The 15,986-nt window shown below is 38.4% G+C and overlaps 2 protein-coding genes across 2 annotated transcripts; one reads left to right on the forward strand and one right to left on the reverse strand.

Annotated features, from left to right (window-relative positions):
• Positions 1–11,532: 11,532 nt before the first annotated feature.
• On the forward strand, positions 11,533–12,262 carry LOC106091443 (lectin subunit alpha). The gene is made up of 3 exons (XM_013257965.2): positions 11,533–11,687; positions 11,749–11,861; positions 11,926–12,262. The coding sequence occupies exons 1-3, from the start codon at positions 11,565–11,567 to the stop codon at positions 12,230–12,232; spliced, it is 543 nt and encodes a 180-aa protein (XP_013113419.2). The 5' UTR covers positions 11,533–11,564; the 3' UTR covers positions 12,233–12,262.
• A 2,685-nt stretch (positions 12,263–14,947) lies between these two features.
• On the reverse strand, positions 14,948–15,747 carry LOC106091436 (lectin subunit alpha). Its single transcript, XM_013257957.2, has 3 exons — positions 15,588–15,747; positions 15,406–15,518; positions 14,948–15,348 (listed from the first exon to the last, which is right to left on the reverse strand). The coding sequence occupies exons 1-3, from the start codon at positions 15,714–15,716 to the stop codon at positions 15,027–15,029; spliced, it is 564 nt and encodes a 187-aa protein (XP_013113411.2). The 5' UTR covers positions 15,717–15,747; the 3' UTR covers positions 14,948–15,026.
• Between the last annotated feature and the right edge of the window lie 239 nt (positions 15,748–15,986).

A 15,986-nucleotide genomic window follows, 5' to 3' on the forward strand; every position in this document is an offset into this window, starting at 1 on the left:
CGTCATTAACGCTATTGACCTGTTCGCAGAAAAACTTCCAGGAGGCACGTTTTGCCGCCCTGGTAATCTTATTGTAGTCCTTGAACCTGGTGTGTAATACACATCGCAATAAACTTCAGCTTTTTTTCGACGTGCTCTGTTAAAAAGTCGGCGGACCTCTTTCCCAATATCTGGACCCCATCCGGTCATCGAGGGTTTTTCTTGGGCTGATGTCTTTTCTCGAAGAGGTCAACCATCTTCGAAAGACTTCATCTTCGAATCCTGTTAAGTTAGGCCCCTCGACATAGTTCTGCAATATGGCATAGATCGGTCCAGATTTGGATATAGCTGTCATATAGACCGATCTCTCGATTTATAGTTTTGGGGTCATAAAAGGCGCCCCTCGTCATACTTCTTCAATTTGGCCCAGATCGGTCCAGATTTGGATATAGCTGTCATATAGACCGATCTCTCGATTTAAGGTTTTGGGGCCATAAAAGGCACACTGAATATCCGACTTAGCTGAAATTTGGGACAGTGAGTTATGTTAGGCCTTTCGACATTCTTCTTCAATTTGGCTCAGATCGGTCCAGATTTGGATATAGCTGCCATATAGCCCGATCTCTCGATTTAAGATTTTGGGCCCATAAAAAGCGCATTTATTTGGGATAGTGAGTTAAGTTAGGCCTTTCGACATTCCTCTTCAATTTGGCCCAGATCGGTTCAGATTTGGATATAGCTGCCATATAGACCGATCTCTCGATTTAAGGTTTTGGGGTCATAAAAGCCACACTGAATATTCGATTTAGCTGAAATTTGGGACAGTGAGTTGTGTTAGGCCCTTCGACATCTTTCTTCAATTTGGCCCAGATCGGTCTAGATTTGGATATAGCTGCCATATAGCCCGATCTCTCGATTTAAGGTTTTGGGCCCATAAAAGGCTTATTTATTGTTCGATTTCGCCGAAATTTGGAATAGTGCGTCAAGTTGGGGTTTTCGACATTCTTCTTCAATTTGGTTCAGATCGGTCCAGATTTGGATATAGACCGATCTCTCGATTTAAGGTTTTTGGGTCATAAAAGCCACACTGAATATCCGATTTAGCTGAAATTTGGGACAGTGAGTTATGTTAGGCCTTTCGACATTCTTCTTCAATTTGGCTCAGATCGGTCCAGATTTGGATATAGCTGCCATATAGCCCGATCTCTCGATTTAAGATTTTGGGCCCATAAAAAGCGCATTTATTTGGGATAGTGAGTTAAGTTAGGCCTTTCGACATTCCTCTTCAATTTGGCCCAGATCGGTTCAGATTTAAATATAGCTGCCATATAGACCGATCTCTCGATTTAAGGTTTTGGGGTCATAAAAGCCACACTGAATATTCGATTTAGCTGAAATTTGGGACAGTGAGTTGTGTTAGGCCCTTCGACAGCTTTCTTCAATTTGGCCCAGATCGGTCTAGATTTGGATATAGCTGCCATATAGACCGATCTCTCGATTTAAGGTTTTGGGCCCATAAAAGGCTTATTTATTGTTCGATTTCGCCGAAATTTGGAATAGTGCGTCAAGTTGGGGTTTTCGACATTCTTCTTCAATTTGGTTCAGATCGGTCCAGATTTGGATATAGACCGATCTCTCGATTTAAGGTTTTTGGGTCATAAAAGCCACACTGAATATCCGATTTAGCTGAAATTTGGGACAGTGAGTTATGTTAGGCCCTTCGATATCCTTCTTCAATTTGGCCCAGATCGGTCCAGATTTAGATATAGCTGCCATATAGACCGATCTCTCGATTTAAGGTTTTGGGCCCATAAAAGGCTTATTTATTGTTCGATTTCGCCGAAATTTGGGACAGTACGTTAAATTAGGCCTTTCAATATTTTTCTTCAATTTGGCTCAGATCGGTCCTGATTTGGATATAGCTGCCATATAGACCGATCTCTCGATTTAAGGTTTTGGAGCCATAAAAGGCGCATTTATTGTTCCATTTCGCCGAAATTTGGAATAGTGCGTCAAGTTAGGCCTTTCGACATTCTTCTTCAATTTGGCCCAGATCGGTCCTGATTTGGATATAGCTGTCATATAGACCGATATCTCGATTTAAGGTTTTGAGCCCATAAAAGGCGTATTTATTGTTCGATTTCGCCGAAATTTGGGATAGTCAGTTAAGTTAGGCCTTTCGACATTCTTCTTCAATTTGGCCCAGATCGGTCCAGATTTGGATATAGCTGCCATATAGACCGATCTCTCGATTTAAGGTTTTGGGGTCACAAAAGCCACACTGAATATCCCATCTAGTTGAAATTTGGGACAGTGGGTTGTGTTAGGCCCTTCGACATACTTCTGCAATATGGCATAGATCGGTCCAGATTTGGATATAGCTGCCATATAGACCGATATCTCGATTTAAGGTTTTGGGGCCATAAAAGCCACACTGAATATCCGATTAAGCTGAAATTTGGGACAGTGAGTTGTGTTAGGCCCTTCGATATCCTTCTTCAATTTGGCTCAGATCGGTCCAGATTTGGATATAGCTGCCATATAGACAGATCTCACGATTTAAGGTTTATTTATTACCCATCGTGGCTTGAGTTTATGTCTACGGTAGTGGGTATTCTTATTTGATAACCTGCTATGCTCGTAATTAATATTTCATCTTTGTTCCATGGGAGACTTTCTGGGGGGAAAGAAATTCATTGTCGATAAACAGCAATGGAGTTGGTCATCACCGTGTTGCTCCTTGGGAGAGCAACATTGAGTTATAAGTGGTCCAACCATATTTCTGATGGTAGTGGTAGTAGTGGAGTTGTTCTTACTCACACTCTCACACTGTTGGCTGGCATGGTGATGTTAATGATTTTCAAGTTGATGTTGAGTCAATGGCATAGGAAGATATGCTTCATTTTTAATGCAAGCTCTAGCAGTATCATGTCGATTATTTGGGTGCAATGGCTCAGCGATTGTGTGTATGTGTGTGTGTGTGTGTATTTATTTCCTTTTTGTGTATGATTTTTGTTTTGGGAATACCATGGTTGGTTAAACCTACTGGCCGTTGGGTTTTGATTTTTTGTTTTGTTTTTTTTTTTTTTTTTTTTGGTAACATATAACTACTGCTTTATAATCGATTTATGGATATGCGTATGTGACTGCATGCCTGTATGTGGATCTATTTGTTTGTTTGCTTTTTTGTTAGAGTTACTTTTTCGGCTATTGGATCATTTTTTTTTCGTTTTTAGGTTGTTGGTTGTTTGTTTGCCCGGACCACCAACATAGCTTTCTGGTTGGATACTTGTGGCTTGTTAGCCACATGACTACGTTTTTTCGTGATTGGACAGTGAAAAATGGAATTATTTGTTTTGTGAAGGTTCCAGAGTTTTAGTGTTGCTTCTACTTTGACTAGTAGTGGGTAGGTTGAAGTATTTTATCACACCGAAACTGTTGAAGTGAAAATTTCATTGAGGTTTGGTTTTTTGTTTGAAAAAGCTTTAAAAATTATGCAAATGACTGCATGACCCATTGAGATCGAACTAAAAGTGAATGAAATGAGAGTGCATTCTTAGTTTGTAGAAAATTCAATAATTCCCACCAATTTTGGATGGCTTGGGAGAATGGAATATCCACAAAAGAACTGTTAAGGGGATTGGGTGCTATAAGCACGAACTGTGAAACAACTAAAAGCGTGCTAAGTTCAGATGGGCCGAATCATATATACCCTCCACCATGGATCGAGTTAGTCGAGTTCTATGCCCGGGTATCTCTTTATAGGCAAACAATGGTAAATGGATAAGAATTGCTATGCTATAGGAGCTATATCAGGTTATTAACCAATTCGGGCCTGCTTGGCTTAAATGTTGCAGGCCATAGTAATTGGCTTGGTGCAAAATATCAACCAAATCGGATAAGAGTAGCGCCCTCTAGAGAGGGGCTCAAGTAGTAAAATAGGGAGATTGGGTTTTCTGGTTTTTTTTTTAACCCATTCAAGCCACACTTGGTATGTTAGTGGTCATAGAAAAAGTCACTGTGCAAAGTTTCAGCCAGATCGCCAGTTACGCCCTCTAGAGGCTCAAAAAGTATAATGGGGGGATCGATTTATATGGGAGCTACATCAGGTTTTGGACCAATTGGCGCCATGCATGACATATCTGTTGAATGTTACAAAAAACGTTATAGAACACAATTTCAGCCAAATCGGATATAAATCGGTCTATAACCTTATATAGCTACCATAGAAACCAATCTCACGATTTGACTTCTTGAGCACTTACAAGCCGCAATTGTTGTCCGATTTGGCTTAAACTTTGCATGTAGTGTTCTATTATGACTTACAATCACTGTGATAAGTAGGGTGCGAATTGGTCTATAATCTGATATAGCTCCTATATAAACCGATCTCACGATTTGACTTCTTGAGCCCTTACAAGCCGCAATTGTTGTCCGATTTGGCTTAAATTTTGCATGTGGTGTTCCGTTATGACTTCCAAGAACTATGAAAAGTACGGCCCGAATCGGTCTATAATCTGATATAGCTCCCATATAAACCGATCTCTCGATTTGACTTCTTGAGTCCTTACAAGCCGCATTTTTTATCCGATTTGGCTGAAATTTTTCATGTGGTGTTTTGTTACGACTTCCAACAACTGTGCCAGATACGGTCCAAATCAGTCTACAACCTGATATAGCTCTCATGTAAACCGGTCTCTCGATCACGCTTGTTCGATTCCTAGAAGCATTAATTTTTGCTAGTGTGACAGAAGTTTGGTATGTAGTATAAAACCCAGAATTCATGGTGGTGGGTTCCCAAGATTTGGCCCAGCCGAACTTAGCACGCTTTTACTTGTTTAGTACTGATCGATTTGTGGTCTGTGGAAAGCCCTTGTGTGAAGGCTAAATTAAGAGCCTTCTCACCAAATAAGCAAACAGGCACATTGATTCCCGAAATTCATGGACACGCACATTGATCAACATTGAGATTCTCCAATTAAAAGCAACTACAACCAAACATCTAGCGATTTCGCTTTGATTTCGCTGAGATGAGGTAAAACGAATTACTTTGCTATTCAATCGAAGTTATTGGGAAAATTTTTGGACGATGTTAACCGAGACAAACGTAAATCGAGGCATAACTGTATTTCCCCCTCCTTCGATGGTGGGTATAATAACAAGCATTTGACCCATGATGGTAAACCTTTACATGGTCTTATATATTTCTATTATATTAAGGCCTGTAACTAAGCAAACGCTCAATAGAGCTTGTTAACAATTAACAATGTGGAAATGAATATTCAAATATCTAATTAGATCATTAAATTGTTCTTGAATTTCCTGGTAAAAATGAAAAAAAAAAATAATAACACACTCATATATCATAAGATTGGGCCACCAGTGTAGAAAAAACTACACTAATTCTTACACCCGAATAGAATATCTTACACCCGAGTGATGATCACGTTAACTTAACGATGCGTGAAGGTATTAATGGCCAAGAAAAATAGTACTCTCTGTTCCTATAATACGACTAAAGAGCATGGGCCAGGAAAGTGTTACAAGCAATCCGTTTTTCTCTTACTCTCATCTTTATCCGCGACAGGTCATTATTTCCAATTGCCTTATGTATTGGGCTAAGAATAATTTTAAAGCATAATTTTAGGCGTTTCTTTCAATTGATTTCAAACAGCTTGTAAAGTTATTTACACTAAGCAACAAAATATTTCCAAAAAATTAAATTGAAAAAAAAATACAAAAAAATAAATTAATCGGCGGTGAGATGTTTAAATAAATCCACTTTGAAAATTCGTCTGCACGAAGTACGATTAAATTTTTTTTTTTTTGAAAACGACAAATCATATTGAAAGAATTTTAGGAAAAAAAACGAATAAAGATGATGATTCCTTCTGCTTTCTGCTTCCGCGCTCTGCAGATGTCTGTAAAAAACATAAAATAAATCGTGCCCGAAATTTTTCACAAAAATACCTAAAATACCCATTTGAGGCAATGAAGCTTTCCAAGTAGCAATTTTTTTTTAAGCAAAGAATTTTTTGCACTTGTCTGAAATAAATGCCTGAATGGGGGATCTCGGCTTTGTATTTTGAAAATTTGATAGGTATTCCATTAATTATTAAAAAATTGGCTTCATTAAAGTACATTTAATACTCGTAAAGTTGATATAAAATGGTATAAAATGTTGGAGTTAAATAACCTGGGGGGACGCCACATCCAAAATCCCACCCGAACGGACATGTGTACCGATTGGGACAATATGGGTATCAAATGAAAGGTATTTAAGAGCAGAGTACGAATTTGGTATAAAAATTTCACTCATAGGGGGTCCCCTACCCCCCAAAAAGCCCCAAGGGGGGCACTTTCAATACTTTGGACAATATGGGTGTCAAATGAAAGGGTACAAACTTGGCATTAAAATGTTACCCTAAGAGTCGGGGGGGTCCCCCACTCCCAAAAACACCACCCAACAGGACACTTTTACCACTTAGGGCAATATGGGTATCAAATGAAAGGTATTTAAAAGTAAAATACAAATCTGAGACAAAAATTTATTTTTTGGTGTCTAAGGGCCCTTTCCACCCCCCAAAACCTCCCAATAGGACAAATTCTTCTCATTGGGACAATATGGATATCAAATGAAAGCAATTTAAAGGTAGAGTCCAATGATGATAAAAATTTATTCCTTGGTGTCTATGGCGCCTCCCCACCCCTCTAAACCTCTCAACAGGACATATTTACCGATTGGGACAATATGGGTATCAAACGAAAGATTTTTGGAAGCTAAGTAGACATCCGAAAAAACCCCAAAACAGGCATGAATGTCCAACGTCACAAAGTGAGTAACAAATGAAAGGTCTTTGCTATGTTATTGGAACAATATCAAGTAATGGTTCATTTCGGAACATAATTGAACTGAATATTGGAGACCATGGTAGAAGTCATTGTGTAAATTTCAGCCAAATCTAGTAAGAATTGCGCACTTTAGAGGCTGAAGACGTAAAATAGGGAGATTGGTTTATAGGGGAGCTGTATTAGGCTATAAACCGATTCATGCTATATTCGACACGTATGTTAAGGGTCATGAGAGAAGCCGTTGTACAAAATTTCAGCCAAATTGGGTAATACTTGCGCCCTTTAGAGGCTCAAGAAGTCAAGAATCCATATTGGATGGCAGCTATATCAGGTTATGGACCGATTTGAACTATTCTTAGCACAGTTGTTGAAAGATATAACATAACATCTTACGCAAAATTTCAGCTAAATCGGATAATAATTGCGCCCTCTAGTGGCTCAAGAAGTCAAGACCCCAGATCGGTTTACATGACAGCTATATCATGTTATGAACCGATTTCCACCATACTTAGCACAGTTGTTGGAAGTCATACCGAAACATCTCATGCAAAATTTCAGCTAAATCGGATAATAATTGCGACCTCTAGTGGTTCAAGAAGTCAAGACCCCAGATCGGTTTATATGGCAGCTATATCAGGTTATGGACCGATTTGAACTATTCTTAGCACACTTGTTGAAAGATATAACAAAACACCTCATGCAAAATTTCAGCGAAATCGGATAAGAATTGTGCCCTCTAGCGGCTGAAGAAGTCAAGACCCCAGATCGGTTTATATGGCAGCTATAACAGGTTATGAACCGATTTCAACCATACTAAGCACAGTTGTTAAAAATTATAACAAAACACCTCATGCCAAATTTAAGCTAAATCGGATAATAATTGCGCCCTCTAGTGGCTCAAGAAGTCAAGACCCCAGATAGGTTTATATGACAGCTATATCAGGTTATGAACCGATTTGAACCATACTCAGCGCAGTTGTTAGAAGTCATAACAAAACACATCATGCAGTATTTCAGCCAAATCAGATAAAAATTTCTCCCTGTAGAGGCTCAAGAAGTCAAGACGCCAGATCGGTTTATAGTTCTCGGGACTTTAATCAAATATGATCCAGACCAACCCCGATTGCGCACAATGCATATGGTAGTGGAGTTCTTATAAAAGTGTATGGTTAATTTATCCATGGTGTTGGGCATCCAAAGTTGGGCACGGCCAAACTTGATGCCTTTATACTTGCTTTAAATTAAGGTTAGAATCGCATTTGTTACCCAATCATCAAGAAATTTTGCAGATATGAGGTGCCTAAAATCAGAGACAGATTATGCTTATTTTCTATTCTTAACATACCATCGTCGTATTTTGTTTTTATGTACAGTAAGCAGTTAACCATAATTTCCCATTGTATATAAAGATAACAAAAAAACAAGTAAGAGCACGCTATGTTCGGCTGGGCCGAATCTTATATACCCTCCACCATGGATCGCATTTGTCGAGTTCTTTTCCCGGCATCTCTTCTTAGGCAAAACAGGATATAAGAAAAGTTTGCTCTATCAAGATATGGTCCGGTTTGGACCACAATTAAATTATATGTTGGAGACCTGTGTAAAATGTCAGCCAATTCGAATAAGAATTGCGCCCTTTGGGGGCTCAAGAAGTAAAATAGAGAGATCGATTTATATGGGAGCTGTATCGGGCTATAGACCGATTCAGACCATAATAAACACGTATGTTGATGGTCATGGGAGAATCCGTCGTACAAAATTTCAGCCAAATCGAATAATAATTGTGACCTCTAGAGCCTCAAGAAGTCAAGATCCCTGATCGGATTATATGGCAGCTATATCATGTTATGACCCGATTTGAACCATACATGGCATAGTTGTTGAAAGTAAGAATAAAATACGTCTTGCAAAATTTCAGCCAAATCGGATAGGAATTGCGCCCTCTAGAAGCTGAAGAAGTCAAGTCCCCAGATCTGTTTATATGACAGCTATATCAGGTTATGAACCGATTTCAACCATATTTGGCACAGTTGTTGGATATCATAACAAAATACTACGTGCAAAATTTCATTCCAATCGGATAAGAATTGCGCACTCTAGAGGCTTTAGAAGTCATGACCCAAGATCGGTTTATATGACAGCTATATCAGGTTATGAACCGATTTGAACCATACTTGGCACAGCTATTGGATATCATAACAAAACACGTCATGCAAAATTTCATTCTAATCGGATAAGAATTGCGCACTCTAGTGGCTCAAGAAGTCAAGTCCCAAGATCGGTTTACATGGCAGCTATATCAAAACATGGACCGATTTGGCCCATTTACAATCCCAACCAACCTACATTTAAAGAAGGTGTTTGTGCATAATTTCAAGCGCCTAGCTTTACTCCTTCGAAAGTTAGCATGCTTTCGCCAGACAGACGGACGGACGCACAAACACTCGGGAGGACATGGCTAGATCGTCTTAAAATGACATGACGATCAAGAGTATATATGCTTTATGGAGTCTCAGACGCATATTTTGAGGTGTTACAAACAGAATGACCATATTATTATACCTCCATCCTATGGTGGTGGGTATAAAAATTAAATTGTTGCGCTTTGTTTGTTTGTTCCGTATAGACTCAAAAACGGCTGAACCGATTTTCATGACATTTTCACAGAGGGTAGAGTTTGGGCCCCAGGTGAAAATAGGGTACCACATTTTTTAATAACCGAAGGGGTGGCGGACCCTCCCCCATACCCCAATTTTCAATAACGCCAGATCTCGGGGATACGTTTACCGATTTAAGCAAAATTTTGTATGCCACCTTATGGTACCCCAAAAATACAAAATTGGTATAAAATTTGGGGTCAAATAATCAGGGGGGACGCCCCATCGCAAAACCCACCTGAACGGACATATATACCGATTGGGACAATATGGGTATCAAATGAACGGTATTTAAGAGTAGAGTACGAATTTCACTCTTAAGTTTCGGGGAGGGAGGTCGCCCACACTAAAAAACCCCCCAACAGGACTCTTTCACCGCTTTGGACAATGTGGGTATCAAATGAAAGGTATTTAAAAGTAGAGTACAAATCTGACATAAAAATGTATCCCTTGGTGTCTAAGGGGCCTAACCACCCCCCAAAAATTCCCCCACGGGCATGTTTACCGATTGGGATAATATGGTTATCAAACGATAGGTATTAAAGAGGCAAGTACGAACTTGGTATAAAAATTTCGCTGAAAGTCCCCCTCCCCCAATAAACCGCCCAACAGGACTCTGTCACCGCTTTTTGCAATATGGGTATCAAATGAAAGGTATTTAAAAGTGGAGTACAAATCTGAAATAAACCCCCCCCCCCAAAAAAAAACCCCCCCGCAGGGCATATTTACCAATTGGGTCAATATGGATATCAAATAAAAGGTATTTAAAAGTTGAGTAAGAATCTGATACAAAAATGTATTTCTTGGTATCTGTGCCGCCTTCCCACCCCCTAAAACCCAACCGCAGGGCTTATTAACCAATTGGGAAGATATGGATATCAAATGAAAGGTGTTTGGTTGAGTACACATCTGTTATAAGAATTTGGTCCAAGGTATCTTCGAGGCCTCCCCAATCCCAAAAGCCCTTAACCAGGCATGAATTGTCCAACGTCACAAAATGGGTTTCAAATGAAAGGTCTTTGAAAGATGACCACCAATCTGGTATACATATTTGGGACAGGGTCTGGCAACGGCCCACCCACTAAATACCCTTCATGAATGTCCAACGTCACAAAATGGGTTTCAAATGAATGGTCTTTGGAAGTTGACTACGAATCTGGTTTACATATTTGGGATAGAGTCTGGCACCGGCCCACCCACTAAATACCCTTCAATAGGACGTGTAGTTCTAGCGGGATAATATATGTATTAAAAGAATGGTCTCTGTCAGTGGAGTACGCACTTGATGTTGATAAAAGAATTCAAGAATCTAGGTCATGTCCAGCCGTCCTGCCGTTCCGCAGCATGTGTATGTCGCGACATATAAAAGACTGAAATAAATTATCTTTTTGGTCGGGGCGAGCGACCCTCTCCCCCCAATAAAAACAACACCAAACTGTCATGTAGGACGACCGAGAATCCTTAATCTCCTTATTTATCCTTATTTAGGGTGGGATATCTAGGGGGGCTGCGCCGCCTCCAAAACCCGCCAAATGGAAATATAAACCAATAACGATAATTTGTGGCTCAACTGAAAGGTATTTGAGACTAGGTCATGAATGTGATATATGGGCGTCCTCCTGACCGCCATACCGGATATATTTGCCGACCACAGCAATATAAGGCTCAAATAAAAGGTATTTGGGAGTAGAGCACGAAAATTATATCCACATTGGGGCGAAATATATGGAAGGCCGTACCGGCACCCCAAAACAGGACTTATTTCCTGCCAATATCAGTATAGGGCTCAGATAAAATAAGAGAGTGAAAGAAGGCGCAGCGAAGCGGGCCATGTCCAGCTATTTGATTATATATACATTGAAGTTAGTACAACCATATGTCCATGGTGGATGGTAAAACAATATGTTTTGTTTAAATGGGTAACACTCCTTTGGTTTCACCCTGTTCATAATCTGACTTATGCTTTACCAAGCGATTAAATAAGGGGATTTTTTTTTTGTATACACTTTCATCAAAAAGCATTAAATGCGAAGAAACTTATATCAAGCTTTAATCACACGCAATTGTATTGTCGTCATGAAAGCACCAAAATTTCTATTTCTTTACTTGCTGCTTACCGCGGTATACTTTGAAGTTTGGGCAGGAAATCATTATCAAACACCAAGTGGAGTTGCCTATTATATAGAACCTATGTATCAAGTGAGTAAAACAAACCAACCATTGTTATTTTAAACCCAATACAAAATTAGAACATTTTTAGTTTAATTGGTTCGAGGCCTATTTTGAATGCAGTTATCGTAACATGAGCCTGTATACCATTAAAAATATTGAGCAGTTCCATGATTTACATTCTCTGCTTATGAGCGGAAAATTGTAAGATGTTCTTTCTCTTTGGCAATATTGGCAATTGTGAGTTAATTTTTTAAACTTTTTTCAGCAATGATAAACCGCCGAATCTTTGGATAGGTGGCATTGGCCTGAAAAGTAAATTTTTCTGGGTTAAAACCCAGCAACCCATGACTTTTGATGATCTATGGGCACCCAACAATCCGGATAATGCCAATGAAATGGAACATTGCCTGCAAATTTGGTCCCGTAAGCGCTATTTAAACGATTTAAATTGTGAGCTGAAAATTGGTTTTGTTTGTGAAAGCAATAGTGAAGACCATTTGACGGCCATGGCACACAATGAAGGCAAATATAGGGGATTAACTATAAATTTATACCAAAATAATAGGGTTTAAATAAAATGTATTATCCATTAAAAAAAGTAATTTAAACTCATTGGCAAATTTTCAATAAACAAGTACCTCGGTATTTAAACCACCTTTCATCAAAATTCGGTGAAAATTTCATACCTTATGTACCATAGCAGTTATATCAAAATATGTTCCGATTTGGACCAAATAGTAATAAGTAAAGTAGCTATATCTAAAAATAAACCTATCTGAACCATATACGACACGGATGTCGAAAAGCCTAATATGAGTCATTGTGGCGATTTCGGTGAAATCGGATTATTGGTTGCCCAAAAAATAATTGCGGATTTTCCATATAGTCGGCGTTGACAAATTTTTTCACAGCTTGTGACTCTGTAATTCCATTCTTTCTTCTGTCAGATATCAGCTGTTACTTTTAGCTTGCTTTAGAAAAAAAATGTAAAAAAAGGATATTTAATTAAAGTTCATTCTAAGTATTATTAAAAATGCATTTACTTTCTTTTAAAAAATCCGCAATTACTTTTTGGGCAACCCAATATAAATACGCCTTTTGTGGGGCCAAGACTTTGAAGCGAGACATCGGTCTACATGGCAGCTATATCCAAATCTAGACCGATTTGAGCCAAGGTGCAGAAAAATGTCGAAGAGTTTAACACAAAGCACTATCCCAAATTCCGGCGACATCGGACAATAAATGCGCATTTTATGGGCCCAAAACCTTAAATCGAGAGATCGGTCTATATGGCAGCTATATCCAAATCTCAACCGATCTGTGCGACATTGCAGAAGTATGTTAAGGGGCTTAACTTAACTCACTGTCCCAAATTTCGGCGACATCGGACAATAAATGCGCATATCTAAGACCCCATAATGTATATATATTCTTGATCGTTGTGAGATTTTAAATCGAACTAAGTCTGTTCGTCCATCCGTCCGTCCGTCTGTCTGTCGAAAGCACGCTAACTTTTGAAGGAGTAGAGCTAGCCGCTTGAAATTTTGCACAAATACATCCCATTGGTGTAGATCGATTGGGATTGTAAATGGGCTATATCGGTCCATGTTTTAATATAGCTGCCATATAACCCGATCTTGGGTCTTGACTTCTTGAGCCTCTAGAGGGCGCAATTCTCTTCCGATTTGGCTGTAATTTTGCACATGGCGTTTTGGTATCACTTCCAACAACTGCACAAAGTAGGGTCCAAATCGGTCCATAACCTGATATAGCTGCCATATAAACCGATCTTGGGTCTTGAGTTCTTGAGCCTCTAGAAAGCGCAACTCTCATCCGATTTGGCACAACTTTTGTACAACGGCTTCTCCCATGGCCTTCAACATACGTGTGCATAATGGTCAGAATCGATCTATAGCTTGACACAGCTCCCATATAAACCGATCTCCCGATTTTGCTTCTTGAGCCCCGAATCGGACTATAACTTGTTTTTTTTTTAACTTAATTTCCAAGATATTTTCCAAAAAAAACACAAAGATCTCATGAACTTTTTTTGCAGACAAAAATTCTCCAAAATTTTTTTTCAAATCAAAAAGTTTCCGTGCAATTTACTCAAAAGGCAAAATTTTATTAAAAAAAAAAATTTTGGGACAAAATTTTCATTGGGTTTTTCTCCCTTTTCTTTCAGGCCAAAAATCCTATGAAACTTTTCCTATAGACTAAATTTTCATGAATTTTTCCCTGTTTCCATGAGGTTTTCCACCTAAGTAAAAAACTTGAAATTTTTTCTGTGGACAAAATTTCACTGAAATTTCCTTTGTTTTCCTGAAATTTTTCTGTAGACAAAATTTCCCTTAAATTTTCTCTGTGACTAAAATTTTCACCGTGGACAAAGTATCTTAGAAATTGTTTTTCAAGGCAAAATTCCTATGAAACTTTTCCTGAAGACAAAATTTTCATGAATTTTTCTCTGTTTCCGTGAGTTTCTTCGCCCTAAGTAAAAAACTTGAAATTTTCCCTGTGGACAAAATTTTTCTGAAATTTTCTTTGTGGATCAAGTTTTCCTGAAATTTTCTCTGTAGACAAAATTTCCCTCAAATTTTCTCTGCGGACAAAATTTCTAAGAAATGTTTACTGCGGACAAAGTGTCTTAGAAATTGTTTTTCAAAACAAAATTCCTATGAAATTTTTCCTAAAGACAAAATTTTCATGAATTTTCCTTTAGGAAATTTCCTTGAGTTTTTCTCTTCTAAGTAAAAAACTTGAAATTTTCTCTGTGTACAAAATTTTCCTGAAATTTTCTCTGTGCACAAAATTTCCCTGAAATTTTCTATGTGGGCAAAATTTCTCAGAACTTTTCTCTATTGGCAAAATTTCCCTAAAAGTTTCTCCGTGGACTAAATTTCCCGGAACTTTTTTGTCCCGTTGTCCCGGTTTTTGTCACCAAAAAATTCTCCGTTGACAAAGTATCCCAGAAATTTTCTTTCAAGACAAAATTCTTATGAAACTTTCCCTAAAGGCAAATTTTCTCTGCGGACAAAATTTTCCTGAAATTTTCATTCTGGGCAAAATTTCCTTAACATTTTCTCTGTGGACAAAATTTCCCAGAACTTTTCTCTGCGGGCGAAATTTCCCCAAAATTTTCTCCGTGGACAAAGTATCCCAAGAATTTTCTTTTAAGACAAAATTCCAATGGAACTTCCCTAAAGACAAAATAACCATAAAATTGCACCATTTGGGCCCCCAAAATTTCCATCGTTTCATGATTGCCAGATTTTTTCTCCACGAAATTTCATTCTCTTGCCACTGTGTGATGTTGGGTCCTGCGGCATTTAAATATTTCATTTCCATTTCAATATGTTTATTTTTTCATTTGCCTTGATTAAAATTAAACACAAAACCACTGTATTTCTCAATACGCCTGCTTTCGGTTTTCTCTGGATCGCATGCTTTAGCCACATCAAGATTGCACTGTGTCATTTCACACACAAAGCCAAATTTCTCCACACATTTGATGTCGTTCAAGTGTTTGGTATTTTCATAAATCTGTACACAATTTTCCATATTGGCAGAGTTATCGGGATTTCCAGGACCCCAAAGACGAGATACAATTGGCCTACCCGTATTGCTCCAGACAAATTTTCGATTGGAACCAATGCCGCCAGTCCAAAGATGAGGAGGTTTTTTCGAACTTTAAAAAATAAGATCTTAATTAATGTATATTTTACAGACAAGCATTAAAACTTACAATTTATGTTTATTGATGACTTGTAACAGTTCATCAATCTTTTCGTCCCTTTCCAGAGATAACAAAGTCATATTGCGAAAGCTGCATTCTAAAAATGCTTCATACCAGGTGTACTGCAATAAGGTGGGCGAGGGGGAGTTAGTTAAGAATTGTTTCTGCTTAAATTGATTTTTACGACTCACCGCATAGTCTTGATTAATGAAATATGTGACATTTTTTGATGTCTGATACAACTGCCCCCTATCGGCTTGTACCACGATTTTGTTATACACACAGGCGAGAGCGATTACCACAGCTATACAAGTTTTCATGATGAGTTTCGTCTTTATACTAATGTCGACAGCCGCTGTAACTTTGTGATTTTATATTGTTTGCCAATGTAGTTGATAGTGGTGTGCTGTAATGTCCAACCTTCGTTAAATGCAGATGGTCAATGTTGAGTTTCCTAGAATGGGATGGGATGTAAGAATGCCATTATTTAATAACAACTTACATGTCTATAAACGAGCTGGATTTTGAAAATCTAAGGAGATTTTCAAATTTAAATAATATGCTCAATTAAAATGCTTTATAAGACTGGG

This window comes from Stomoxys calcitrans, chromosome 3, assembly GCF_963082655.1.
Source record: "Stomoxys calcitrans chromosome 3, idStoCalc2.1, whole genome shotgun sequence".
Lineage (NCBI taxonomy): Eukaryota > Metazoa > Arthropoda > Insecta > Diptera > Muscidae > Stomoxys > Stomoxys calcitrans.

What these genes read in the sequence shown, in the direction of transcription:
- LOC106091443 (XM_013257965.2), top strand. Translation starts at nt 11,565, where the DNA reads ATGAAAGCACCAAAATTTCTATTTCTTTACTTGCTGCTTACCGCGGTA. An exon ending in ATATAGAACCTATGTATCAA is followed by an intron (nt 11,688 to 11,748) that starts GTGAGTAAAACA and finishes GAACATTTTTAG; the next exon opens with TTTAATTGGTTCGAGGCCTA. An exon ending in CTGCTTATGAGCGGAAAATT is followed by an intron (nt 11,862 to 11,925) that starts GTAAGATGTTCT and finishes AACTTTTTTCAG; the next exon opens with CAATGATAAACCGCCGAATC.
- LOC106091436 (XM_013257957.2), bottom strand. Translation starts at nt 15,716, where the DNA reads ATGAAAACTTGTATAGCTGTGGTAATCGCTCTCGCCTGTGTGTATAAC. An exon ending in TCATTAATCAAGACTATGCG is followed by an intron (nt 15,519 to 15,587) that starts GTGAGTCGTAAA and finishes ACCTTATTGCAG; the next exon opens with TACACCTGGTATGAAGCATT. An exon ending in GTCATCAATAAACATAAATT is followed by an intron (nt 15,349 to 15,405) that starts GTAAGTTTTAAT and finishes TATTTTTTAAAG; the next exon opens with TTCGAAAAAACCTCCTCATC.